General features: G+C 42.5%; 1 protein-coding gene across 3 annotated transcripts; it reads left to right on the top strand.

The window, feature by feature from the left end:
• The first annotated feature begins 25 nt into the window (after positions 1–25).
• ZNF793 (zinc finger protein 793) lies at positions 26–27,187 on the top strand. 3 transcript variants are annotated; one of them, XM_008540153.2, is made up of 7 exons: positions 26–440; positions 1,647–1,788; positions 8,710–8,830; positions 15,591–15,636; positions 21,875–22,001; positions 22,523–22,618; positions 25,778–27,187. In XM_008540153.2, the coding sequence occupies exons 4-7, from the start codon at positions 15,622–15,624 to the stop codon at positions 26,758–26,760; spliced, it is 1,221 nt and encodes a 406-aa protein (XP_008538375.1). In that variant the 5' UTR covers positions 26–440; positions 1,647–1,788; positions 8,710–8,830; positions 15,591–15,621; the 3' UTR covers positions 26,761–27,187. The 3 variants fall into 3 exon arrangements, with proteins under 3 accessions (XP_008538375.1, XP_008538374.1, XP_070413693.1); XM_008540152.2 differs by having other exon boundaries at positions 44–440; positions 21,872–22,001; XM_070557592.1 differs by lacking the exon at positions 26–440 and adding an exon at positions 593–658 and having other exon boundaries at positions 21,872–22,001.
• The last annotated feature ends 776 nt before the right edge of the window (positions 27,188–27,963 follow it).

The following is a 27,963-nucleotide window of genomic DNA, read 5'->3' as shown; positions in this document are numbered from 1 at the left end:
ATCTACGCGGCCATCTTCCCTCACTGCCTGCGCCGCTGGTGACAAAGAAAGGTCAGCTTCGAGGTCAGGGCGCCACCATATTGGCCAAAGGAGGGTTGGGCTTCTTAGGGACCCAGGAGCACTTGCTTCTCCCCGCCCTACGTAGCCTAGTCCTCTGGTCCACAAAGGATCCAGTCATCCGCTGTACGGGCCAGGTTTCAACATGGCCGCCCCCAGCAAGAGTCTGTCCAGCGGGCGCGGCCATCATACCTCCCTTTAAAGTTCAGAAACCCAGAATCCTGTTCTCGGGAAGGTTGCCCGGTAGCGGCCGACAGCCTCAAAGTCGCGACTGAGTCTGCGCACCCGCCTCTCGGGATGGGAAGAGCTTGTCCTCTGGCGAGGCGGCGTGGTACTGCGATCGATTTGGGGTTATGGGCGCGGATCCAGGAAAAATGGGAAAGGTCAGTGTGAGAAACAGTCAAAATTCGGGACTTTTGTACCATGGTGATCGGACGACTGCGGTGGCCCGACTGGGTCAGTGATGGGTGCCCATAAGGGTCAGAGACGAGGGGATTGAAGGGTTAAGTGATCCGGCGTCTGAGCCTCATGGGGGTTCTGTGGTGGCGGGCGGAGGTTTGTGGGAGTCAGTGGCAGTGTCTGTGAAGAAGATGGATTGGGAGTACGTGGGAATCAATAAATGAGGGTTCTTGATTGGCAGAGTGCGTGGGGGCCAGTATAGTGGTCTTCAGGGGTCTGGGGCTAAGTGGGGTTCTTCAAAGTCCCTGATTTGAACAGCATTAGGGCTCGGTGATGAGAAGCCTGAGGGAATCAGTGATTGGATATTCTGAGTTCTGTTGGGGTACCTGGAACTGGTGATTGTGGAAACTTTGAGGTTCAGTGATTAGTGGGTCAATGGGCATCAATGTTTGGAGAAATGCTCTAGGCCATCAGTGGTTGAGACTTCCTTTAGATCATCGATGGGGGGATCTGAGGGTATTAGTGATTAGACTTTTGTAGATTAAGGAATGGGGAATGGAGGGATCAATGGGGTTAGTGATTGGGACTGCCAGTAACTGTGGGAGGAGGTGGGACTGTGAGGGTCAGCGATTGATCCCCAGTCACTGGGATCATCGGAGAGCAGTGTGGGTTCGTGCTCTGGGATCTGTGTAATTCACTGTTTGTCCATCAGAATGGACCAGTGAGCTTTATAGGCACTGACTAGTGGTCTTTGATGGTCATATTTGAACATGTGGGGATATCAGTGACTTCAGGGACCTCTGGGGATTGTAGATTAGGGACACTATGTGTGTCCATGACAAGGAGGCTTAATGGGGGTTGGTGTTGAGGAGGCTTGTGAAATTCAGAGGTCGGGGATGGGAGAGTCAAGGATTTGAGGCTGCAAGCCTGCATAATGGGATCACACTTCACCCCTGTGACCCTCCCCAGCTGATGGGGAGCCAGTTCGGTCCAGTCCCTCAGGGCCAAAGCCCACCTCAAAACTCTTCTTGAAACCTCTCTCCCCGTTCTTCTATTGTTCCCCACATTAAGAAAGGTGCTTTGAAAGGATCAAGTATTAAACTTATCTAAAGTAACGTGTTAATAAAGGTGTGGCATCTATTGCTCGTGGCAAGAATTTAATGCATATTTCTTCTAATGTTTCCGTTAAGGTTCTTTCTGGCAAAAGAAATGACATGTCCATCTGTGACAGCATCCCAAGAGTGAGCCTGGTTTCTGGAAACCTATTTTGACTCCATGACAGCTAGGATGGATGTGGCCTTGCCTGTGGTTAGAAAACGAAGAATTTACTGAGTAAGTATCTACGCTGATATTGTAAAAGATTTGGCTGAAGGAGTAAACTTTGAGAGTGTTTGGAAAATACTTTTATCTAGGCTCAACTTAAAAATAATGTTCTAACCAACAGAAAAAAAAGGTAATTATGTGAGGTGATGGAGGTGTTAACTAACCCTATTGTGGTAATCATTTTGCAATATATACATGTGTCAAATCATGGTGTTGTACACCTTAAACTTACACAATGGCATATGTCAATTATTTCTTAATAAGGCTGGGGGGAAAAGAGAAAACGAAATAAACTACATAAGGAAAAGAAACTAGATCTGGAAGTTACTATGTTCTGAGAATCTTTTTGCCTAGTTCTGTATTTTTTAGGCATAGCACATTTGACCTCCATGAATCTGTTACTTATAAAATCCTGGTAGAACAATTCGATAAGGATAAAACCGCAACAATAACCGCAAAAACAGAACTTAAAGCTACTTTTAGAAACTGCTCCTCACTAAAATTAAAGTCAAACTACTGGTGATTAAGATGGGCTGAGCCAAGAGTACAAATAAAATGAAAAGAGATTTTGACCCTTAGCTTAATGAAAGGATGAAATGCTGAAACAATATTTCAATTGTTTTTTAAAGTATTATATTCAATCCTTAAGTAGTCTTCAGACAAAGCATAATGACTGTAACATCTTAAGAAACAAAGGAAGCTGAGAGGTAGGGCAGATAACATCTTTCAGAAGCCATACGTGTCAAGCTTTAGTTTTTAGAGCAGACAGTTCCTGTTTTTCAATTGCACAGAATCAAAGACAGGTAGCTACTTTGATGCAGAAGTCATGAGCTTGGGGACGGAGTTGGGGCATCTTCTTTTTTTTTTTTTTTTTTTTTAAAGATTTTATTTTTTCCTTTTTCTCCCCAAAGCCCCCTGGTACATAGTTGTATATTCTTCGTTGTGGCTCCTTCTAGTTGTGGCATGGTGGCCTCAGCGTGGTTTGATGAGCAGTGTCATGTCCGCACCCAGGATACGAACCAACGAAACACTGGGCCGCCTGCAGCGAGCGCGCGAACTTAACCGCTGGACCACGGGGCCAGCCCCAGGGGCATCTTCTTTTTCTTGTGGCTATTTTCCTTCATCACCTGCACTGTGTTCAGTGCCAGGTTTGGGAGCAAATAATTTTTCTTTTTAAAATTTTTAACATAAGCCTTTTATTGAGATAGAAGCTACATGCAAAATAGACATAAATATACAGCTTAATGAATTGTCGCAAAGGGAACACCCCTAGGTAATGCACTCAGATCAGAAAGCAGAGCACTGTAGCACCCTGACAGCCCCCGCGATACCCCCTCCCAGTCACTTCCCTGCCAAGGGGAACCATTCTCCTAACTTCTCACATCACAGATTAATTTTACATGTTTTGGATAATTAAATGGAACATTCATACCTAGGAGGTGGGGGCAGGGGGAGTATGTGCCTCTGTATGAAAAAAAGTTTTCAAGTTTGAATGCAGATTATTTCATTTTATTTATAGTGTTTCCCCAGATCATTAGATATTCTTTTGTAACACACATACAGTCAAGTATGCTTATTTTAAGGGTACAGCTCATTGAATTTTTACAGTACAGAGAACCATGTAAACACAACCTAATCAAGATACACATCATCTCTTACACCCCGAAGGCTTCCTTATCGGTCAATACCCATTGCCACCCCTGGGTCTAATACAATGGGTTGGTTATAATTTTTAACTTGAATTAGATGGAATCATAGAAATAATCTGAAGCCAAAAGATTAATACTATGAGGAAGTTTTATCTGAAATTCTGAAGCCAGAGAAACAGCAGGAGAAAATTCTGACCTGTAGCCCTTGGCCATTTGAGATTACCTGTTTTCTGTTATTCCTTCTGGAAACCAAAAGCACGCACAATGAAGTGGACCCTGAAGGTCCGGTTGGACTTGGAGGCAGAGTCCTGTTAATGAAGCTGACAGGCTGAGGATGGCTCTTCTCTGGAGGCAGTTTGGATGGGGAGCTCAGAGCCCCCTGGTCAGAATCTCTTAGCTTTTGGAGACTGACCATTGGCTGCAGAGACCTGAGTAAAGCAGCTTGAAAAGAGCTTCTAGAGGGGCTGCCTGCCCTGGGGCCAAGATGCAGTGGCTCCAAAACTGCAGAGTATTCTGAAAGGAGTCCTTCTCAGGGAACCTGGAAGATCGGGTGAATTCACTTGGATCGAGACTTCTCCTCTGTGCCTCAGATGTGCAACCTGACATATCTGGGAAAGCAGCTAACCTCCTCCTTTGACTCACAGCTCTTCCCATCTTGCTCAACTTTCCACAAACATAAGAAATTTTTGTTTTTAAATAATTTCAGCTTAGAAAAGTTGCAAGAATAGTACAAAAATCCCTGTTATACCCTTCACCCAGGTTCTGCATTGTTAACATTTCCTATATATGCAGATAATTTCATTTTCTCGCTATATTTATATATATTTTAATTTTTTTTTTCTGAACCATCTAATAACAAGCTGCAGACATGATGGCCCTTCACCCTGCTGTGTATTTCCTGAGTACAAGGACATTGTCTTATATGACCACAATATAGTTACCAAAAGCAGGAAAGTTAACCCTGAAACAGTATTATTATTTTTATTGTTGTTATAGTAGTATAGTCCACAGACCTTATTTAGATTTCTCCAGTTGTCCCAATAATGTTCTTTATAGCAGTTCTTTTTTCTGGTTCAGGATTTATTCCAGGATTACATGTTGCATTTAGTTGTCCTATCTCTTTAGACTCCTTTAATTTGGAATGTTCTCTCAGTCGTTTTTTGCCCTTTTCACCTTGACGTTTTGAGGAGTACAGCCCAGCTACTTTGATAGAATGTCCTTCAATTTGAGTTTTTCTGATTTTTCCTCATGATTAGAGTCATGTACATTTTCGACAGGAACACCACAGAAGTGACGTTATGTCCTCAATGTACCATATCAGGAGATGCGTGATGTTGGTTTGTCACAGTGCTGGTAATGTTAACTTTGATCACTTGGTTAAGGTTATGTCCACCAGGGTTCTCCTCTATAAAGTTCTGTTAATAAGTGTCTTATGGGGAGATATTTTATGACTATGTAAATAACCTCAAACTTTCATTCACTAGTGTTAGTATCCGTTAATGATTCTTGCCTGAATCAATTACTACTATTATGGTTGCCAAATGGTGATTTTCTAATTGCATCATTCCTTCTACATTTGAGCTTTCGCTTAGCCCCCATGTATTTATCAGTACAAATGTAATAGTGTGTCCTAGTTACATGTAAAATATGAGCTGCACATTGGAAACTTACAAAGCTGGTTAAAATGTTGAGTTCGAACATGAGCCAGAGCTCAGACCTTCTTATCTCAAAGAAAACATTGTAGGAGATTGACTAGTTATAAAGAGATGTCAGATCACGTGACAAAATGACTCACACAGACAGGAAGCCTCTAGGGTCCCACCCTGGGCCAGATAGATTTCTGCAGTGCTGTCACGATGAAAGATTGGGATCTGGAGAAGGAAAAGAAATGAACTGTCAGAAACGTGATAGAACTGTCAAAACCTGATGAAATGATCCATATATGTTATAAAACTTAAGCCATGGTTTTGTTTATTGTGTGACAGTGAATCATACTGTATGTGTTTTTAATCAAGATGGAAAAGGTCAGATGAGATAATATAGGATAGTGTCTTCAATTGAGCCAAATTGTGGGTAGTTTTCTGTGGTTTCCTTTTCTGTCTTGATTAAACATTTAATGGAGGAAGTTAGAAAATATACATATGAAAAATGGAAGGAATCAATAAATATAAAAGGAGAAATTGAGTTTAAAAAGGAAAAAGGGAAAACTGATAAATCTAATTTTTAAGAAAATCAATAATGTAGATAAACCATTAGCAGACCTTATGGAGTCAGGAGGAAAGTAACAGATACATAAATAGGAATGCAAATAGGAGAATAACCATATCATTAAATAATATTTTTGTAAAACTTTACGTTAATGTATTTCCAGGTTGGCATGCAAAGAATAATTTTCTAGTAATATGTGGATATAAAAAGTTTCCATACAGGGGCTGGCCCCGTGGCCGAGTGGTTAAGTTCGCGCGCTCCGCTGCAGGCGGCCCAGTGTTTCGTTGGTTCGAATCCTGGGCGCAGACATGGCACTGCTCATCAGACCACGCTGAGGCAGCGTCCCATATGCCACAACTAGAAGGACCCACGACGAAGAATATACAACTATGTACCGGGGGGCTTTGGGGAGAAAAAGTTAAAAAAAAATAAAATCTTTAAAAAAAAAAAAAAAGTTTCCATACAAAGAGAAAGAAAATTAAGCAGTCCATAGTTGTGAAAGTTTGAAATGGTGAAAAAGATTCCTGCCCACCCCACCTCCTGCCAGCCTCTATTTCTCCTCTCAAAAAAAGGCAACTCTCAGGCTTAGAGAGTTCAGTTGGTGATTTCTTATAGAGCCTGGAAGTAACTTCCAAGTAACATTTCTTCAAATAGGTAAACTTTTCTGGGGAATTTATAAACAAGGAAAGCACTACCAACTGTTTTTATAAAGCCATCATTCTTGTACTGATTGCAAAAACTGGAAAAGATGGCATTGCAAAGAAAACTGGAACCAACCTTGTGAATAAATATGCAAAATCCTAAAAAATTAACAATGTATTCAAGTAGTAATATATTCAAGTACTATTACATTCTGACCGAGAGGAAATTCGTCCTAAAGATGTAAGGTGAGTTTAATGTTATTTGAAGAATTTATTAATGAATTTCACCATATTAGTGAGTCAAAGGAAAGACACCATACAGTTACCTCATAGATGGTAAAAAAAAAAGCATTTGATAATGTTCAACACCTTTTCTGGATTTTTTAACAAAATAGTAAAACTGAACTATTTATATGCTTTCTTAACATGATAAGACCTTCTTTATCTCAAATTGAAAGTCAGTATCAGACTTAATGGCAGAAACTAAGTGTTCCCGCTCAAATGAGCAGCCTGTCGCTGCTGTGACTGCCTTCTTCTAGGTGCCTGTGAGTGCAGATAATCAGAGAGTGAGATAAGAGGTCTAAACTATTGGAAAAGAGAAGAACAACCTATAAGTGTTTGTGGATGAGATAATTATATACCCTTCCCGCCCCCAAAGCTCAAGAGGATTAACTCTAAAACCATTACAGATATTAAGAAAGTTCAGTAGTGGCTGGTTTAAAATGAGTATAGAAAAATAGATTGATGACTTTTCCATTTCAGTGAGTAATTAAGTGGATGAAAATATGCCATTTAGAATAACAACCAAAACCACAATTGACTACCTAGTAATAAATGCAAAAAGAATCAGAGGACCTATGTGAAGCAAAGTATAAAACTGTTTGAGATGTAAAGGAAGTCTTGAATACATGGAGAAGTCTTAATCTTGGATTAGAAGGCTCAGTATTTTTCAGAACTGTCAATATTATCTTAGACGTATTGGCAAATTCAGTGCAAAGTTAAGCAAAATCTAAGAAGGGATTTTTTAAAAATTATAACAGTAATTCTATATTTCATACTGCAAGATGAAATATTTGAGAATAGCCAGGATATTTCTGAAAAATAAGTAATGAGAGGCAACCTGCCAAAGATTCTTTTTTTTTTTTGGTGGGATTGGCCCTGAGCTAACATCTGTTGCCAATCTTCCTCTCTTTTATATGTGGGATACCACCACAGCATGGCCAAATGAGTGGTGTATAGGTCCATGCCTGGGGTCCAAACCCATGAACCCTGGGCTGCCAAAGCAGAGCATGCAAACCTGACCACTACACTGCTGGGCCAGCCCCCAGACAAACTTTTAAACTATGTTATACAGCTTCAGGAGATAAAGGCTGTGACCCAAGAGGAGATACTGAGTTCACTTTTGTGGGTAGCAAGGAGAGATCCATGATCTATCTGGTTTTGAATTTGTGCCTGAGAGCATCCAGATGATGGTATCTGTGTAGTAACATTCGGCTTTTGAGTTCAAAAGTGAGGGACGGGTGACAAGGATGTGTGAGTCACAATCTTGTAGGTAGGGAGAGACAGTAGCCCTTCTGGTGACTGTCATGCTGCTGTCAGGGGACTGACTGCATGGTGGGACCACTCTCCAAGATTGACTCTTTACCAAGAAAAACAGTGATTGGCTTCATCTTCCACCAGATTCTCCCCATAGGTGGTCAGTTTGTGGGAAGGCTTGGGGCTGAGGGAGAAAGGGACCCTTGTTTTCACATTTCCTTACTGAATCAGACCATGTGGCACTGTGACTTTGTCTGCCATACTAGGCCATGGACAGAAAAATTGCTGCAATAATTTTACCTCGTTGTTAAAGGAAATTGAAAAAAAATTCTCCATAGTTTCATCATGTGCACCCAGTTATTGCTTCCTGCCCTTCTTATTTTAGTCTGTGTCTTATTGTGATTTATAATAAGAAATACATATTTGGTCTTCAGTCCCATTTCTGGCACAGAGCTCCTAAAACCCTTGGAATTGCCTAAGTGATAAGAGGGATAAAAGTGTCTTTGTTATTCATAACTCAGCCCCTTTCAACCGCACCTGAGCTTATTTAAATGAGGTAACTTTTGGAAAGGGCTAAGGTTGGGCTTTTAAAAATTATTTTTATTATTTATCATTCCTATTTTCACAGATGAGGAAACTGAGGCCCAGGGAGATGAATTGTCTGGCCTACATTCCCTCAGTCAGTCAGAGGAATTGCTTAGCTTCAAAATTCTGTCTGAGTGACTCCCAGGCTCAGGGTCTTTGCAGAAGGTTCCCCTGCCCCAAACCTGGAGCAGAGCCATCACTCAGCTGTGTCTCCTGCGCTGTCCTGTGCAGGCTGCTCCCCCTCAGGCCCCAGAGAGTATTTGCAAGGGAACTGTTGCGTGCCTCTCACCATGGGGTCTGCTCTTCTTCAGGTTCCCTGAGTGCCCTGTACACCTTTGGGTCCCATCACCTCGCTGGACAGCAGGGCTCTCCTCACGGCCACAGGATCTCAGTCACATCTACAGAAGGCCCTGCCAGGGGCTGCAGCTGAGGGTGAGTTACTGTTGACAGATGGAGCTGTGAAGGCCAAACAGGTCTGGTAAAAGCCTCTGGTTCAGGAGAGGGGAAATTGGGACAAGAAGCCCCTTCCGAAGGAGTCACCCAAGGTCCCAGACCTCTTGCCAGAGCAAAGACTCTTAAGTACAGGAAATAGCATCCTCCCTGAGTTGGAGGCTGAGCAAGACTCAACTTGGTGTCACTCCTGCCAGGGACCCTCCCTGGCTGCATGGTAGGAGAAGGGTTGGCCCTAAGATTTTCACAGAAGTGAGGGAGAGGCAGGGAAAGCCAGGTGTGATAGGCATGTTCTCTCAGGGGGAGGGGACATCTGTCAGCCCATTACATCCTGCCGTCTTGTAGTATGAGATGTGGCCAACTCATTCTCTTGTTGTTGCTGGCCCTTTCTAGACTCTTAGCTGCTCCCCTGTGATTTTTGCCGCCTTTCTTGGCCTCTGTGAACATGGGGAGTTCACTCCTTCCTAACCAAGGGGCAGAAGAATCTGCATTCTCAGAATGGTAGTGGCGGGATCTATGGACCTACTGTATCTATAGATTTTTTTTTTAATTAAACTTTATTTGGAAAATTTGCATGAATATTACTGTGGCCTCCTATGTATCCTTTATCTAGGTTCACACAGATAAAACCACGTTTACACTCTCACGCTAGTCTCTATGTGTGTGTGTGTATATGTGTGTATATATATATATATATAATGTTGTTATTATAAATATATATTATTTTTATCCTTTTTTTCTCAAGCATTTGAAAATAAGTTGCAGACATGGTGCTCCTTTACCCGAAAATACTTCAGTGTGTATTTCCTAAGCATGAGAACATTTTCTCATATAACTGCAGTACAATTTTCAAAATCAAGCAGTTAACAGTGATTGAATACTATTATCTAATCCACAGTCTGTGTCCCGATGTCAACCGTTAGTGTTGTTTCATAGCACCTTTTCTTTTTTCATTCCAGAATCCAGTTCAGGATCACATGTTCCCTCTATTGACATATCCCTGTAGTCTCCTTTAATCGGGATCAGTTCCCCAGTCCTTGTCTTTCATGAAGTCGACATTTTTGAAGAGGATAGGTCAGTTATCTTGTATAGAGTCACTCAGTATGGTTGTGTCTGATGTTTCCTCATGATTAGAGTCAGGTATGCATTTTGGGCAGAATACCGCAGAAGGGATGTTGTGCCCTCACGGTGCATCATATCAGGGGGCATGTAATGTTATATATCTTGTCACTTCTGATGTTAAGCAATCACTTAGTGTTAAGGTGATATCTTCCAGGTTTCTCAAGAGTAAGGTTACTATTTTCCCTTTTATAATTAATAAATATCTTGGGAGATATTTAGATACCCTGTTTTTCATCCAAATTTGCCAGTGTTTTTAGCATCCTTTGATGCTGCCATTTCATTTAAAGGGGAAAGAAGTGATTTTCCCAGGTCACAGAGCCAGAGCCAGAACCCAGGCCTCTGGACACACATTCGCCAGCACATTTGCCACACCACCACTCAGCTGGAACCCGCAGCCGTGGAGACCAGGCCCAGGCTGAGTGCCAAGTCCAGGAGGGTGGGGGAGGGCCCTCTCCTAGAGGAGCGAGTAGTGAGCCAAAAAGCTGGGTTAACTGTCTCAGCCTGCTGGGCCCCGGGCCTTTCTTGACAGCTCAGTTTCTAGTGGCCAGTTCACTTCTCTCAGAGAACCCCCTCCCCCTCTTCCAACTCTCCTGTAGCTTCCCTCATGATGAAAAAAGGCAGTGGGACAATGAATGACATATGTAAATAATGAAGTGCATGCGTGTGTGTGTGTTGCAGTTACAGATTAGAGTAAGAAACATTCTGCCACCCAAATTGAATCACCAATGGCATTTTATTGTATTTCATACCAGAACTTTTTCTACACGTTTATTTTTTAAATAATGGGTAGGATTGTGGTTTTTTTATTTTTTAAAAGCTTGAGATGTAACTTGCAGAGAGAACAGCGTGTAGCTTAATGAATTTTTCCGTTACGTGCACCCTCGTGTACCCACCACCCAGATCACCATAGAGAATATTTCCAGCGCCCCAAAGGCTTCCCCTGCCCCTCCCAAGCAATGCCCACCCAAAGCCATCACATCGCTCAGGGTTACCTGTTTCTGACCTTCATATAAATGAAATTCAAACAGTGGATTTTACCTTTTTTTAAACTACTCTTTTGACTTACTGATATAACTTGATTAATGTAGTATTTAAGCAAAGAAGTATCTGTGTTTTATTTAACATTCAAGAAAATCACTTTGTATTTCTTCTGTAGAAGAGACAGGAATCTGAATAGTTCATCTTAACACTATTAAGACGAATTCGTTATTGTGTCTTGTGAACAGGATGTCCCTTAACAAAAGGCACATAGGGAAGAATTGTAAGGGAGCTTTCTGGGGAGAGGGAGATGTTCCATATCCTGATTGTGTGGTGGCTCCACGGGCAAATACATTTGTCAAAACCCATCAAATTGTACAATTAAAATGGGTTCATTTATTAAATATAAATTATACCTCAGTAAAGAAAAAAATTTTTAGGTACAATAAGCTCCCTGCTCAGTCTCTTCCATTACTAATACAGTAGTTAAATGCCACTTTCACACTAACCATGTTTTATGACCTGTACAATATTTCAAAGCATTTTGATACAATTAAGAGATAATGGAGGGGCTGGCCCAGTGGCGCAGCGGTTAAGTGCGCACATTCTGCTTCGGTGGCCCGGGGCTCGCCGGTTCGGATCCCAGATGCAGACATGGCACCACTTGGCAGCCATGCTGTGGTAGGCATCTTACATATAAAGTGGAGGAAGATGGGCACAGATGTTAGCTCAGGGCCAGTCTTCCTCAGCAAAAAAGAGGAGGATTGGCAGCAGATGTTAGCTCAGGGCTAATCTTCCTCCAAAAAAAAATATAAGGGATATTTATTGTCCATGAAGAGAAAAGTAAAACATTAACTCACTTCACATTGTAGGGTTTTGAATTTTTCCCTATGTGCACCCTCATGTTCCCACCACCCAGATCATGATGGAGAATATTTCCAACACTTTAGAATTATTCCCTGTTTCCAAAGATGATTTGTCAGTAGGTTAGTGAGAAAGGACTTGCATAAAACAAAGCTAGGAAAATGTATTCATTTTAAAACAATTTTCCCCCTTAGTGTCTTGTGCTCATCACTAAACTAATCGAAAGCTATTCACTTTCCTTAAAAGGAGAAACTCACAATTTTATTCACATTCTTTCAGAGGTTCAGAATGGCTTCTTCGGTAATTTCTTCCTCTCGGAGAATCTCTATTTTTCCTTAGTAGTAACTTGAACAGCTCTTCATCAACACTCTCGCAATCTATAAGGAAAGCAAAGAACAGTTTTTCCCAACTCTAAGATGTTGTCTCTGATTCCTCCTGCCTTTTAAATAATTGAGTAGCTCAGGATGTTGGGTGGCCTTGGGCCTCAGTGCTTATGTTGAGGTAGTTTGGCCTGGTGAACCCTCCATGTTATTACCCTTTGGTGTCTCTAGGCTGTTTTACTAAGAAAGTTTACTGCCCGTCGCCCAGTAGGGATGGTATCGTCTCAGCTGGAAGTTGATAATATTACAGGGATTTCACCTTCAGTGCAGATGAGGGCAAGCTTAATATTTAGGGACACTGAAGTCCTTTTATACTTATGTGATGGTTGGAATAAGTAATTTTTTTTTTAAGTTTGGTGCTGAGCTAACATCTGTTGCCAATCTCTTTTTTTTTTTCTTTTCTTCTTCTCCCCAAAGCCCCCCAGTACATAGCCGTGTATTCTAGCTGTAGGTCCTTCTAGCTCTGCTGTGTGGGACGCCGCCTCAGCGTGGCCTGATGAGCAGTGCTAGGTCTGCTCCCAGCCTCCAAATCGGCGAAACCCTGGGCCGCTGAAGAGGAGCATGCGAACTTAACCACTCGATCATAGGGCTGGCCCCCGGAATAAGTAATTTTTCAATTCTCCAGCTTCCTTGACACATGAAAGTGTATAATTAAATAAAGTCTGTTATTCCAGCTGCGGCCAGGTTTTCCCAGCCTCTTGTAATTAATTTTCCTCCATCTCAGAATTGACCAACTGTAGGAATAGGGCAGTCACTGATTAATGTTGGATGGATTATTCATGATTATGTAAGGAAAACTCAGGAGAGTAATTTGCTAGACCTGTTTTTACAGGAAAGGACACTAGGACAGTCAAACGGTGTGAATGCGCTAGACTCAGGAAAAGCTCTTTTCTTGTTACAGTCTCTTCTTTTTGCAAAGGAGAGGTATTAGTTGCTCTATTTTAAAAGTTGTCTTTCTAGACTCTTTCTCAGTGAGCAAAGCCTGGCTCTGGTGGGAATCAGCTGTGAGGTTGACAAAGTTTGAGTTGTTAATTGTCAGGGCCACAGCTCAAGAATGCCAGTCAGGAGACAAACACTTGTTGCCCCCCTGTGGTGAGATGGTCTTCCTGCTCTCAAAGATGTGAGTCAGTTCTGGTGGATGCAGGACTTGTCTTGTCACAGCTTGTGCTCTTATGCTCCAACAGCAGAATTGAGTAGATGTGACAAACACCATGTGACCCATAAAGCCTAAAATATTTACTATCTGGCCCTTTAAATAAAAGTTTGCTGACCCCCTTCCTTAAAAGGCTTCTTCCAGCTTCATCTCAGTAATATCCATCCCCTCCCCACAGTATGACTCTGTCACCAAGTATTAGTTTTACCTTTTCTGGAATTTTCTAGAATATTCTAGTATATTCTGTCCTGTGTTTGACTTTTTTCATTTGACATAATGTCTGTGAAATTTATCTATGCTCTTGCATGGATGGATATCAGCAGTTCATTCTTTTTTATTGTTAAGTAGTGTTGCCTTGCCCAGTGCACCACAATTTATCTAGTTCTCCTGGGCAGTTTCTAGTTTTGACTTATTATGATCAAAGCTGTTATGAGCATTCTTATACAAGCCTCTGTTGAACAGTATGCATTCCTTTCTCTCGTATATACCCAGGAGTGGGACCACTGGGTCGTAGGGGATTCTGTGTTCAGTGTTAGTAGATATGGCCAAACAGTTTTCCAAACTGGTTGAACCCAATTACAGTCCCATCAGCCATGTGTGAGAGTCTTGCTGCTCCTGTGTGTTTTCAATTCCAGGCTGTAGATTATTGGCACATGATATTCAGACCTATTTATAAGGTTTCTGTGAATGAAAAACTTGAACATTCTTTATTAATATTTTGTACCCGTTTAATTCCTTAGTTCCTAATATGTGGATATTTTGGAAATAGGGAGCCTCCGTGTTATAGTAGTCATATCTAACTACAGTACCAGTTATTTTAAGAGAAAAGATTTTAGTATCGTGATTTTTGAATATCACTGCAAATTCATAGATTTTATAGGCTGAAACTCTGTGAACGTGTGTTCATATGGAACTACTAGGCCGTGACAGTCGTATAATTAGCTTCGGTAGATAAGGCCGGTTTTCTCTTGGCACTCTTCCTGCGTGGTGGGAGCCCCTTGAGGCTGGCTTCTGTGCCGCCTTGCTAGGACCTATCCACTGAAGAAGTGTCCTTGCTTTCTTTTTTTTTTCTTCTCCCTAAAGCCCCCCATTACATAGTTGCATATTCTAGTTGTAGGTCCTTCTAGTTCTGCTATGTGGGATGCCACCTCAGCATGGTTTCATGAGCGGTGCTAGGTCCATGCCCAGGATCTGAACTGGCAAAATCCCGGGCCACTGAAGCAGAGCATGCGAACTTAACCACCCAGCCACGTGGCCGGCCCCTCCTTGCTTTCTAACATTCAAGATTACAGAAGTGCATCTTGTATTCTTTGCTCCAGATGTGGACTGAGCCATTTTCCCAGGAGCTCTGGCTCTTTTTAGTGAAAATCAGTGGTAGAGATCAGAATCTGGGTACCAGCAGGCTTTTCCAGTGGGGATGACACTGCCCTAGGTTGTGTCAGTGAGAACAGCCACAAGAGAGAGAATTTTTTTTCCTGTTTTATTTATTTATGTATTTATTTTTATTGCAGTAACAGTATATAATTTTCAGGTGTGCATCATTGCATTTCTATTTCTGTGTAGACTACATCATGTTCACTACCCAAAAGATATAATTTTAAAAATTGTGAGTTATCCCATTGATAATTTGAATATAGTTCTAACATTAAACATTCAAGAACATCATAAAATACTTATTTACACTCTTAAACTATGATTTACCTTTTTTCTTTTATAATTTAAGGCACTTATTTCTTTAATTAAGCATCTTAATTAGAAGTAACTGTTCTTTGCTCTCATTTGTTGAAAATTATTTTTAATGACAACACTAATAATCTACTGGATGATAACAAGGTTTAGCTTTTCAGTAATTATTTATGTCATAGTTTAAGTAACCATTAGTTTTACTAATGTTATACAGTTATTTTACTTTCCTTTGAGTTCTTCGTAATATTTTCATAAAAGTTATAGAAACCCTTTTCCAGTATATACATGGGGCCAGTTATGTAAACATTTAAAGAGTTTTGTTTTTTAATAACTTTCTGTTCTTACTTGGTAGCAGCTTTTACTTTCTGGGACGTCTATTTTGTGTATCCACATTCTGAGGTGAATGGCACCATTTTTTTCTTCTACCACAGTGATTTAAAGTGTGATTTTTTTGTACAAGATTTACACAGGGAATTTGCAAGTTCCAGGACAAGCCCAGTCCCTCACAGCCATGTTTTCTCTTTCTCCACCCTCCTCCCCCCAATCTCTATCTTCACAGGCCTCAGATCTTTTTCCAAGAACAGCAGAAAATGATTGAGTACCAGGTAAGTGTGATGTTAAGTAGCCTAGTTTCCTTTCTTGGGGAAACTGTTCTGGAAAAACCATATGCATGTCAAGCATATCTACTTTGTCATAGCCCGGGTTCTCGGGAAGACAGACTTGGAGATGGAGCTTTGCACCAGGAGGTTGACCAGGGAGACTTGCGGTACCTGTAAGGCAGTGAAGGAAGCAGGATCGGGCGGAGGGAGTCTTTGAACAGAGGCACCAGCTGAACTTACAAGATGCTTTGGAGCTGGGATGGCCCTGCGTGTTCTGAATGGAGGCAAGGCCTTTGGCCAAGGGCGGTTCTCAAAAGGTCTCAAGCCTGCAGCAGCCACCATTCTAGCAGCTGGGAGAAGTACCTGCAGGGGGGTTTGGCTGGAACACCACAGCCTCCTCTCCACACACCTCTCGGTGTCAAAGTTGCAGGAAGTGTTAACTCCTCTGTACTTTGTGGCCCACATATGTAATGAAGAAAATGCTGAATTTCAGTTAGAAGAAAGTGAAAATGCAAATACTATTTCTTTTCTGGGGGGCAGGAGGATTCCTCCAAGTTCACGGAAGTCCTGAGTATGATCTAAGGCAGCTGCAGCCTGGATCTAGACTGAGGAACAGACGAACTGCCTGGCGTCGGAATTAACTTTTATTCGCCATAAGTGTCTTTGCTGGTTTGGCAGCAAACAGATGAACATCTTATTCCCCAGCACGTCTCAATATGAGGTGTTCCCATCTTTTGAAGGTGAAGGGCCCTGTGTCCTGACAAGACATCCCCTCAGCCCTGAGTTCCTGCATTCCCACCTCCTCGGAGGCCTTCCTCAAGCAGGGACATCTTTTCTGGAGGCCTGTCCTCTGTCATTTCCTAGGTCTTTTCTCTTGTCCCCCCAGCCACTGTCAGTGCTGCCAACCCTAGACACCATCATGAGTTCCAGACCACAAAGTCCTTAAGCTTTCTCTCCTGGCTGCCTTCATCTCCTGAACTCAGTGATTTCCCTACTCTTGATGTTTCCACATCCTGTTACCCATTCCTTCATGAGTCCAGTGTCCTCTCTTCCCACTTAACTGAAAGTTTTCTGGCCTAAGGCACTTGCTGAGGCTGAAATCAGAGGATGCTTTTTTATTGTTCTGCCAAATGAGACCCTGCCTTTTGCCCGCTTCTTCTGTGTGAAAGGCAGCTCCATGTACTGCTTAAGAGCACAGACCCTGGAACCAGCTGCTGAGTTTGAATCCCAGTCCTTACCCTCTGTATGACCTTGGGCAAGGCCTTGAATCTCTCTGTGCCCCAGTTTTCCCTTTGTGATGGAGGAAAATGGCACTTACCTCAGAGAGTAGATGTGAGAACTGAATAAGTTAATACCTGTGAGGTGCTTGGAACAGACTGGTTGTCCGTATTATGTGTTTGTTATAATCACTGAGGTCTGTCGTTCATGTGAGGGACACTGCTCCCCTACTTTCTCATGACAGCTTCTCAGCATCTTCTGTGGTTTCTCTTTCCTTCTGCTTATCTCTTAGACGTTGGTGTTCCTGTGGGTTTGAACCTTCTCTGGGGCGCCCGGGGGTGTTTCCTCTCTTGGCTGGATGGGGTGAGTCTGCAGATGACTTCCTCATCCGTACCTGAGCCCAGGCCTCTTCCAAGAGCTTCAGACCCCTTTGGCCATGACGTGATCAACATCCACGCCTGGCTGCCCCACAGCACTTCCAACTTAACATGTACAAAGTTGAATTCTTGATTTACGTCTCCTCTTCCCACTTTCCCATCTCAGGAGATGGTACCCTCCCACCAGGCAAGCCGGGACTCTGAGATTTATCCTTGACTTCTCCCCACCTTCCCCCTCTCACACTCAGTCACCAAGTTGTGCTCATTTTACAACCTTAGTGTTTCTTCCATCTCTCTCCTCTTCATCCCTGTGTTTGGTGAAAATGGCCTGGTCTTTGGGTGCAGAATTACATCTTTTCTATTTTATTCTGTTCTTTTCTATTCCATTCCGTTCTGTTCCATCCCATCCCATTTCACCCGACACTACCCCACGCCATCCCATCCCATGCCATCCCATTCCATCCAGTTAGCTCTATTTGGGAACTATTGATCCAGAGCCTGTTACTGAGCCAAGCCCTGTGCTCTGTGATGAAGCCTGATGGCTGCTCTCTTGTTATCATGGTGTGTTGTTCTGGCATCAGAGAGGGTGTCTGGTTGGCACCTGCTCTGTGCCATGGCCTTTGTGTGGGTCTTAGGGTCTCATGTACCAGCATCCATGGCCTCCACCCTGCCTTCAGATCCATCTGCCTGGGCCACTGCTCAGGCGCCACTGTAAGATGCAGCATTCTTCAAGGAGACCTACAGCCTCTTGAGCGTGGAGTGCAGGTCTGGGCTGCTCTGAGCCCCTTCAACCTCTGTGGGGTCCTGTCAATGCTTCTTTCCTTGGGCCACTCCCAGAGGTGGTGCACGGGTATCCCTGTACTGCACAGTGTACTAGAGCTAGCCACCGCACTAATGCCCAGGCACAGGCCCTGGGTCCCCATCTCTTTTTCAGTCCTTTAGAATTGTTTTCCATTTCATATAGATTCTAAAACATTGATTTACAGTATTTTTCTACTTAAATAAAATAGGCACCTTTATATAGTGCTGTCATGTGCCAGGCACGGTTTATGGGCTTTACACATATTAACTTATTTAAACGTCATAATAACTAACAGACACACACTGTTATTATCTCCATTTAACAGATGGGGAAACTGAGGCACAGAGAGGTTAAGTAGCTTTCCCAGGGTCACTCGTTTAGTGGCTGAGCCTGCATCAGTCCTGCCCCATAGTCCACGCTTGTAACTGCCCTGCTCCATTGCTCTTGTGTCTGTCAGTCACTGTGAAGGCAGTGAGCAGTGCGCAAGACCACCCCGCGTCTGACACCAGTTGCAACGTTGGAGGTTCCCAGGACCACCCTCAGGTTTGATAATTCACTGGAAGGACTCACAGAATGTTATAATCACAGTTATGGTTTATTACAGCAAAGGGATATACATTAAAATCAGCCAGGAAAAGTGACACTTGGGGCAGAGTCCAGGGGAGTTTCACACATGGAACTTCCACGTGTCTTCTCCCAGTGGAGTTGTGGACAAAGCTGAATTCTCCCAGCAGCGACGTGTGACAATACACACAGAATCGCCAACCAGGGAAGCTCACCTAATCCTTGGTGTCCAGAATTTTCTTTGAGGTTGGTCACATAGACATGACTGACTGCTGACCTCAGTCTCCAACCCCTCTGGAGGTTGAGCTGATGCCTGTGACCCAAAGACCCCACCAGAAGTGACCTTGTTACACTCAGGTGTGGCCCTAGGCCCCCAGGTAAACAAAGACACTCTTATCAAGCAGGCATTCCAGGGGCTCAGCTCTCAGGAGCTGAGGGCAAAGATCAGACCTCTCTTTGGGCAAGTTAAATTCTTTACAATGCAGTCACTTGAAGATATAGCACATGTACTAAAGAAAAACCTGTTTCCTCTACTCACAGGAGTAGAGTTTTTTCCCCACACCAAGCAATTCTCCAGTTCTCTGTGGACACCGACTGGGTGTCCTACAATTTAATTCAATCCAGAATTAGCCCACACCCTACAAGTTAGGGGCTCAGTCTCCTAAGACTGCCCCCCACTTCAGACGCCAATCACAAATCCCAGATTGTCACCTGAACTTCTGACCAACTAGCTGTAAGTCTGGGATCCCCATGACCCCCTCCTCGATAATTTGCTATAATGACTCCCAGAACTCAGGGAAACTCTATATTTACTATTACATGTTTATTATAAAGGATGTCATAAAAGATACAAGTGAACAGCCAGGTGAAGAGGTACGTAGGGCGAGGTACAGAAGGGTCCTGAGCACAGGAGCTTCTGTCCCCTTGGAATGTGGTGTGCACACCCTCCCAGATGAGTTCAACAACCTGGAAGGTCTGGAGAACTTTTACAGAGGTTCCAGTATGGAGGCATGGTTCATTAAATCATTGGCCTTTGATTAGCTCCATCTCTAGTCGCTCTCCTCACCCCAGAGGTAGGGGCGGGGGTGGGGAGGTAAAGGTTCTAACCCTCTAATCACAGAGTTGCTTCCTCTGGCAGCCAGCCCCAGTCCTCAAAGAGTCAGAGCATTAGCATAAACTCAGGTGTGGGTGACAGGGGCTTGTTATGAATGACAAAAGACACTCCTGTTACCCCTATGAGAAAGTTAACAAGGCTGGCCCAGTGGCGCAGCATTAAGTGCGCACATTCAGCTTTGGCGGCCTGGAGTTCACTGGTTCGGATCCTGGATGCGGACATGGCACCACTTGGCAAGCCATGCTGTGGTAGGCGTCCCACATATAAAGTAGAGGAAGATGGGCACGGATGTTAGCTCAGGGCCAGTCTTCCTCAGCAAAAAGAGGAGGATTGGCATAGTTAGCTCAGGGCTAATCTTCCTAAAAAAAGAAAGTAACAAGTGTTTAAGAAGCTTTGTGCCAGGATCCAGGGAGGAAGACCAAATATATATTTCTTATATCACAATATTACAGGTGCCATAGGTTAGAACTCGTGGTTCTCCCTCAGCAGCTATCTGGTCCCAGGGCAGCAGGCTCTTTGGAGAATTTATTCTCTGCACTAAACCAGAGGACTGCCCAGCCAGTGAAATCTGAGGCTTGCCAGGCTGTGAGGCCTTCTTTCCAGACTATTCTATTCCACCTCTGGCTCTCCAACTGAACTCTTCTGCCGCTGGCCTCTTAATGTTAGTGTCCCTTGGGACTCCTGGGCCCTTTGCTCCTCTTGTCTCTGCTGAGAGATCCTGCACAGTTTGATAACTCAGCCACCACCTCTGTGCTGATGGCTGGCACAGCTTTAGCTCCATTCCGGATCTTGCTCCTGACACAAGACTCATGTGTCCATCCCGCTGCCTGCCGTGTCTCCACCTGTGTGTCCCACAGACACGTCCAACACAACACATCCTCTCTGCTTCTGCTGTTTTTCTCGTCTCTGATTTACCACCATCACCCAGGGGCCTTTGAGATACTTGGGTGGTGATCCTTACCCCTCCCCCGCCAGGCAGTTAAGGTGCAGGTTCTGCTCTTCTCTACAGTGGTCCTTCTCTACCCCGCCGCTACTGTCCTGCCCGTGAGCGTCATCTTCCACCTGGGTTGTTACAGAGTCTATCCTTTTGCTTCCCTCCAGGTCACTCTTCTCTTTCTGTCCATTTACTTTCTAACTCCCTGTGAGTTTTGTATCTCTTGTAGGTAGCATTGCTTTTTTATCCCGTCTGACAATCTCTGCCTTTTTGGAGTGGTTAGTCATATAGTAAATTACATTATAATTTAATATAGTTTAATATAGATATAATTGAATTTATATCTATCTTTTTAGTACTTAGTTTTCTATTTGTCCCATCTGCTTTTGTTCCTCTGTTTCCTCTTTCCTCCTGTGTGTGTGTGTGGATTAATGGAGTATTTTTTAGAATTCTGTTACTTTGTTTACTTCAGTCCACCTCTTTGCACTGAGATTTCAGTGGGTACTCTAGGAATACACTGTGTATCCTTAACTTTTCAGTCTGCTTAAAGTTACCGTAGTACCACATGACACAGAATGCGAGAAACTCACCACATCGCTTCTAGAATGCACTTTCTACACACACACCCTCCCTTAATAGATTTCTAGTTGTCTTAAGGTCCATCACTCCCAGGCCTCTATACACTCTTCTCCTGTTGCTGAGTGACTTGCTGCCCTTAGGATCACCCTTATACTCCCCCATGCTTTTGTTGATGCTGCTCCCTCTGCAAGGGATGCAGTTTCTCCATCTCCCTGCAGGGAAGACTCAGCCCCACGTATGCCTTAGCTCTGAAGCCTAACTAGACCCTGAAGCATTTAATGGACCATTCACTTCCTGCATGCCATCACCTAGATGTCCTACCATCACAGCTCTTCTGTTGTCACCCTGATGGCTTTACATATTGCTCTCTCTCCAGGCTGTGAGCTCCTTGAGGTCAGGAACCATCCACGACTGTGTCCCAAGCAACCAGCACTGGGTTAAACACACAGTGGATCTTCAGTTGATAAATGACAGTGGCTTCCAATGTGATTGTCATTTTCCCCACCGTATATAGTCCAGAGCCGGGAGTAGAAAAGGCATTCTAGATAGATAAATGAATGTTGTAAGCTCTGACCTATGAACATTATAAAAAACCAGTACCATCCACCCCACCTACATTTTTCCCCCATGACTCAGTGTCATTTCATCTTCAGCAGAGACCTGTGTCATTCAAGGATGTGGTTGTGGGCTTCACTCAAGAGGAGTGGCACAGGCTGAATCCTGCTCAGAGGGCCCTGTACCGGGATGTGATGCTGGAGACCTACAGCCACCTCGTCTCAGTGGGTGAGAACAGCTCCGCCACACAAGCTAGATTATGCTTGAATGACCACCTTCCCTCTTTCAGTTGCTAAAAATAACTGAAGTACCTAGAGCCTCTGAAGTACTAAACAATTTCTATGTGCCAGACACTGTTTTAGCTTTTAAAATATCAACTCATTTAATCTTCATAAGAGCCCTATGAGGCAGGTACAATTAGTACCACTATTTTACACATTTGGAAACTGAGGCAGAAAGGTGAAGTAACTTGCCCAGTGGCACCTACGTAGTACACAGTGGAGCCACAGTAGGACTTGAACCCTCGCAGTCTGGCTGCACAGTGTGCATTCTTAACCCTTCTGTGCTGCCTGGGTGAGTTTGGCTTGACTTTCAACGGGCCTGGATAACTAATTCCTTCTGGGTTCTGGACAAGGTATGTGTACAGTCTCTTCCCAGTACAGAGTCTGTCATGCAGCCTTTTATGCTGCCTGAGTGGCCCTGAAGACCAAGGAGCTCAGCCCAAGGCCAGCATCATTTCCCTGGAACAGGTTATGAAGGCACCAAACCATATGTGATCCTCAGACTGGAGCAGGAAGAAGCACCGTGGATTTGTGAGGCGGCGTGCTCAGGCTGCCACTGTCAGGGTAAGTGATAAATCCAGCAAAAGAAGAGCCATGGGAGGCTGGCACCTTTGGAATTTTGTTTAGGATCCAGTTCTTAGAAGCCTTACAGCTTTGCAAGTAGCTGGAGACATTTCTCTAAGAGCTTCAGCCTTCTTGATGACCCTTCAACCTCTATGCATCCCACCTCCTGTATCCGGTGTCCTTCCTCTCTCTATTTTAGATCTCACCTCTCCCTGTGTGCTTGCTCCATCTCCCTTTCTCCAGAATCCTTGATCTCTCTCTTGAGGTTATCAGTCACCTTCTCTCTCACATTCAGGCATTCTTACAAATAAGCTTCTATGATTCTGTCATTCTTGCTTGTCCTTTCCTATTCTCTATTCTAACAGTTTCCCAGTAAAATGCTCAGACCAGCCTGCCATACCCACAATCTCACTTCCCATCCTTTCCTTAATCTCTTAAGTTACCTCGTAATCCTTTAATTTCCTCAAGTCACAGAGGAGGAAGCAGTGAACTCCAGGAGGTGATCAGGGTGAGTTGGGTGGCGAAGGAGATGGTGGAACTTAGCCCGTCATAACCACTACAATTTAACATTCAGAACAACTCTCCCATCAGCTCTGTAAAATATCCCAACAATACCCATGGTACTCTGAGTATTAGTAGCCCACTCTCAAGGATGCCTCTGAACTTCTGCTTGTCCACAAGTCATGGGCTTAGCAAGAAGAGTCAGTGCCATCTGTTCCCAGATCTCTTTATGCCACTTATACTTGGTGTTGTAATCACATAATTGAATTAAGTATTATAGAAACCCCCAAACCATTCAAGTCATTCTCATGCTTCTCCCCAAAATGATGTCTTTGAAGTTACTACCATCTAGCTTTCACTGGTTGTAGTAGTAGCAGAAACAGCATTAGAATTATTGGTCAGCATTCAGGGTGTGCTCACTATGTACCAAGACTGTTCTCAGCCCTATATATATATATCAACTCGTTCGACTCTTACAATGCCTGTGCAGTATCCAGCCTTTATTACCCCATTTACAAAAGAGGAAACGAGCACAGAAAGGTTAAGAAACTTGTCTAAGAACATATAGCAAAGTAAGGGACCGAATGGGGATTTGAACCCAGGTGGTCAGGCTCCAGAACCAGTGCTCTTAACCATCACACTCCAGTGCCCTCTGGGGTGTATTTTACTTCATTAAACTGTGCTCATCAACTGTCCTGAAGCCATTGTAACCTGGCTATCAGCTGCTTTTCTTTTCCCTCTTTGAAGAATTTTATATAACTGCCAAAAAAAAAAAAAATCTAGTCAGCCCTCCTTTATAAGTGTTCTGTATCCTCTATTTCCCTGACTGCAGCTCAGCCTTTTCCTTCCAAGGGGCTGCTACATTTTCTGTTTTCCAAACTTTTCTCAGTGGTGTAACTCCTTCAAAAAAGTCATCCATTCTGGGGCCACATGATGCTCACAACTGGCCTCTTTGCCGTTTTGCATCCTTTTGTCCTCCTTGTACCACCCAGCCCCTCATTTTACCACATCTCCACAGTTGTGTCCACTTACCTCTGGTTTTTGTATGGTAAAAACTGAAGGCATCCTTATTCCTACTTGCTACCTCCCCTTCACCCCTGCTCCCCGCCTCCCCATGCAAGTACATGCATGCACATATCTCCCCTTACCTCTTCCAGAGCTTTGCTACCATGTGCTCATTTTGAATCTTCTGTCTCTACCACCCTCTCTAATTGTTCTATCCATATATGCTGGTTTTGTTGTTGGTTTTTTCTTTGATATGATTAATAGCTTTAAATCTTCCTCCCTACTTTTCATTTTCCACTAACATCTCCTAAAATTGAACCCAAATTATTACCTCATGCCTGAATGTCTTTAAGTCTGGGGTTCTTAATTGTTTTTGTGCCGTGGAACTCTTAGGCATTCTGGTGAAGCCTAATAGACCCCTTTTTACATATGAAAAATAAAATAAAATCCATAAGATTACAAAAGAAACAAATTAATAAAATACGGTAATTCTATAAAATAAAGTTAGAAAATGCAATAGCAAAATGTTTTCAAAATATATGATAATAGTGTGGGTGTACTTCCTTATTTATACATTAAATAATGAGATCTAGCATCAGGTGTAATAACTCATGCTGTCAAAGTAGAGATGATTGTAAACATATTTTGAGAAATCTTCAACAACTGTGTGACATGAAAATACCATATTCACAAACTAGTACAAGTCACAGGAACTAATACCACTGTGTTTTGTTGCTCACATTCATCATTGAAGGAAATGTGCAATTGTTGTTAGAGCTTAATGAAAATAAAGATGTGATTTTCTTTCTTATCCCAATTCACACCTCCCCTGATTTCTATCCACCAAGTTAGGAGCTCCTGCTTTAAGTTCTGGTTAGCTTTGTTGATTCCTTCTTTCATCTAGCTCATCTTAGAGCCCTGCCATTTATATTCTCACTAACTAGCTGAATATGATAACCTCTCTGATGACTGCTTTATTAGTGCTTGTCAAACTCTTAATATGTTGGGCAACTTGTTAAAATGCAGATTCTGATTCAGTAGGTCTGGGCTGGGGCCCAGGATACTGCACATCTGTCAGCATATCAGTTCCCAGATGAGGCTGAAGTTGCCCACTGAGAACCATAGGAACCATTGAGAACCATTGAGTACAAGATGCTGTATGACATTTAAACCCCTTTCCTCTATAACAGGGATTGGCAAACTATGGCCTATAGATTGGCCACCTGATTTTGTGAATGAAGTTTTATTGGAACACAGCTGCCTCCTTATGTTTACATACTGGCTGTGTTCCCACAATATAATGAGAGAGTTGAGTAATTGTGACCAAGACCAAATGGCCCACAAAGCCTAAAATATCTAGTCTGGCTATGTAAGAACATGTTTACCAACCATTGCTCTATAATATCATCCCATCTTCCTCAAAATTATTTCTTTCTGTACTCTATGACATGTTGATTCCATTTGTGCCAGTGTTCTGAGTCTTCCCTACTCATACCACACTCTTCCCTGCATCGGTGCCTTTAGTTACGGTTTGTGCTCTCTATTTCTGTACTGTGCACCCTTTAAATTCTTAGAGCATTTCTCAAGTAGTTTTTATTCCAGATAATAATAATACAAAGATTCATATAGAAAGGTTTGCTGTACTTTCTCCAGAAAACATTTGGCAAGTTAATGTCCAGAGGAAAAGACGACAAGACATACTTTTGAGGCAAGATGCATTCATCAGCAAGAAAACACTGCCCAAGGAAAGAAGCCATGAATATAATAAGTTTGGGAAAATATCACTTCGGAGCACTGATCTTTTTCCTTCAATTCAAAACTCCAATAACTGGGACCCTTGTGGAAAGAGTGTGAACCATAACCTAGACTTGATTGGTTTTAAGAGAAACTATTCAAAAAAGCAAGATGAGTGCTATGGATATGGGAAATTGTTACAGCATACAAACCATGATCGAAGAGCTAATGGAGAAAAACTCTGGGAATGCAGTCACTGTGAGAAAGCTTTCAGCCATAACCCAGCACTTACATATAAACCAGCAGTAAGCAATTCTCTTGTGTACAAACGTAAGAGAGTTCCACCTACAGAGAAGCCCCACACCTGTAGTGAGTGTGGGAAAGCCTTCTGCTACAAGTCTGAATTCATTAGGCATCAGAGAAGTCACACTGGGGAGAAGCCATATGAATGCACTGACTGTGGGAAAGCCTTTTCACATAAGTCAACCCTCATTAAACACCAGAGAATTCACAGTGGGATAAGACCCTTTGAATGTTTTTTTTGTGGGAAAGCCTTCACCCAGAAGTCACACCGCAGAGAACATCAGAGAACACATACAGGAGAGAGACCTTTTGTATGCAGTGAATGTGGGAAGTCATTTGGTGAGAAGTCATACCTCAATGTACATCTGAAAATACACACAGGAGAAAGACCCTATCGTTGCAGAGAATGTGGAAAGTCCTTCAGCCAAAAGTCATGCCTCAATAAACATTGGAGAACTCATACCGGAGAAAAACCCTACGGATGCAATGAATGTGGCAAAGCTTTCTACCAGAAGCCAAACCTCAGTAGACATCAGAAAATTCATGCTCGGAAGAATGCCTATAGGAATGAAAACCTAATAATTGTGGGAAAGCCTTGAGCAAGATACCCTATTTCATGCTATGTGGAGGATTTATCCTTAGGAGAAATCTCATTGATTTAATTAATTTGGACAAAGTGTTTTACAGTAAAGGAAGTCATGCTCCAATAGTGATGGAAAATTTTATACAAAAGATTATAGAAAATACTTTCTAAAACATAAACATGGTCACTCTGGCTTAAGGAAGTTTAAAAATTATTAAATGGAATACAAAATATATGTGAAGAGAATTAGACGTATGTTATAGTATGTTCCGCAGTGAGCCACATAATAAGACTGTTTATATTTTGGAATTATAAATGTGAGTTTAATATAAATTGTGAATATCAAGCACATATGTCACGCAGTATGTAGAATGCCATTCACCAAACTTCCACTCTAAATATCACCACTGTCTTTTTGTGTCTTAACAATACAAAAACAATAATAATAATAATAACATTGTCAACTATTTTAAAAAAAGCTTTGACACATTATACCAGCTACATTTTCTCCACCCTTTTGTAATACATGTAAATAGCTATAACATTTGCTATTGGGCCCTTTTCTGAATAACAAAGCAATGTTTCTTAATGTCTTTTGTTAGCCAAAAGCTTTATTAGATGGTTTTAATGTTAAAAAGGCATTTGTTTTGCCTTTATTATTTTAATATATAAGATAATATATAAATAAATAAATATATTAAATAACAAATAAATATTATTTAATAAATATTATTCATTAAATAAATAATAAATTATTTATTTTGCCTTTATTATTGTTGAAAAGGCAAAGCTAAGGAATAGTTTCACAACCTGATACTGGATGAACAAAATACTATAAACTTGATTACTCAGCACATTCATTATTTGACAGAAGTAGCGTGTCCCTGGCATATTGTGCACTATTCCTATTTTGTTAGTCTTGCTTAAAATGCCTTGCAGCAAGTTAGTAGGAGAGACACTCTTTATATGAGTCTTATAATTCAGAAATGTTTCATGCAAAGACCAATGAAGGAGATTTTTTTTTCTTTTTTTTGCAAATTAATTCAGCAACATCCACTTTTCTTTCCTATAAATTTCCCTGTAAATGTCCTGGACGCTAAATCCAAGTTTTTTCATCATTCCAACCTTTGAAAAATGTCCGCTTCCCTTAGCTGCCATGTCATCCATGTAAGAAGACAAATGGCCACATTGTTCAAGATTTGCCTCCCTGTAAGCATCC

The sequence above is a fragment of the Equus przewalskii genome, chromosome 9 (genome assembly GCF_037783145.1).
Source record: "Equus przewalskii isolate Varuska chromosome 9, EquPr2, whole genome shotgun sequence".
NCBI lineage: Eukaryota > Metazoa > Chordata > Mammalia > Perissodactyla > Equidae > Equus > Equus przewalskii.
The sequence above is the reverse complement of the archived record's forward strand: the minus strand, read 5'-3'. Positions and strand labels throughout refer to the sequence as shown.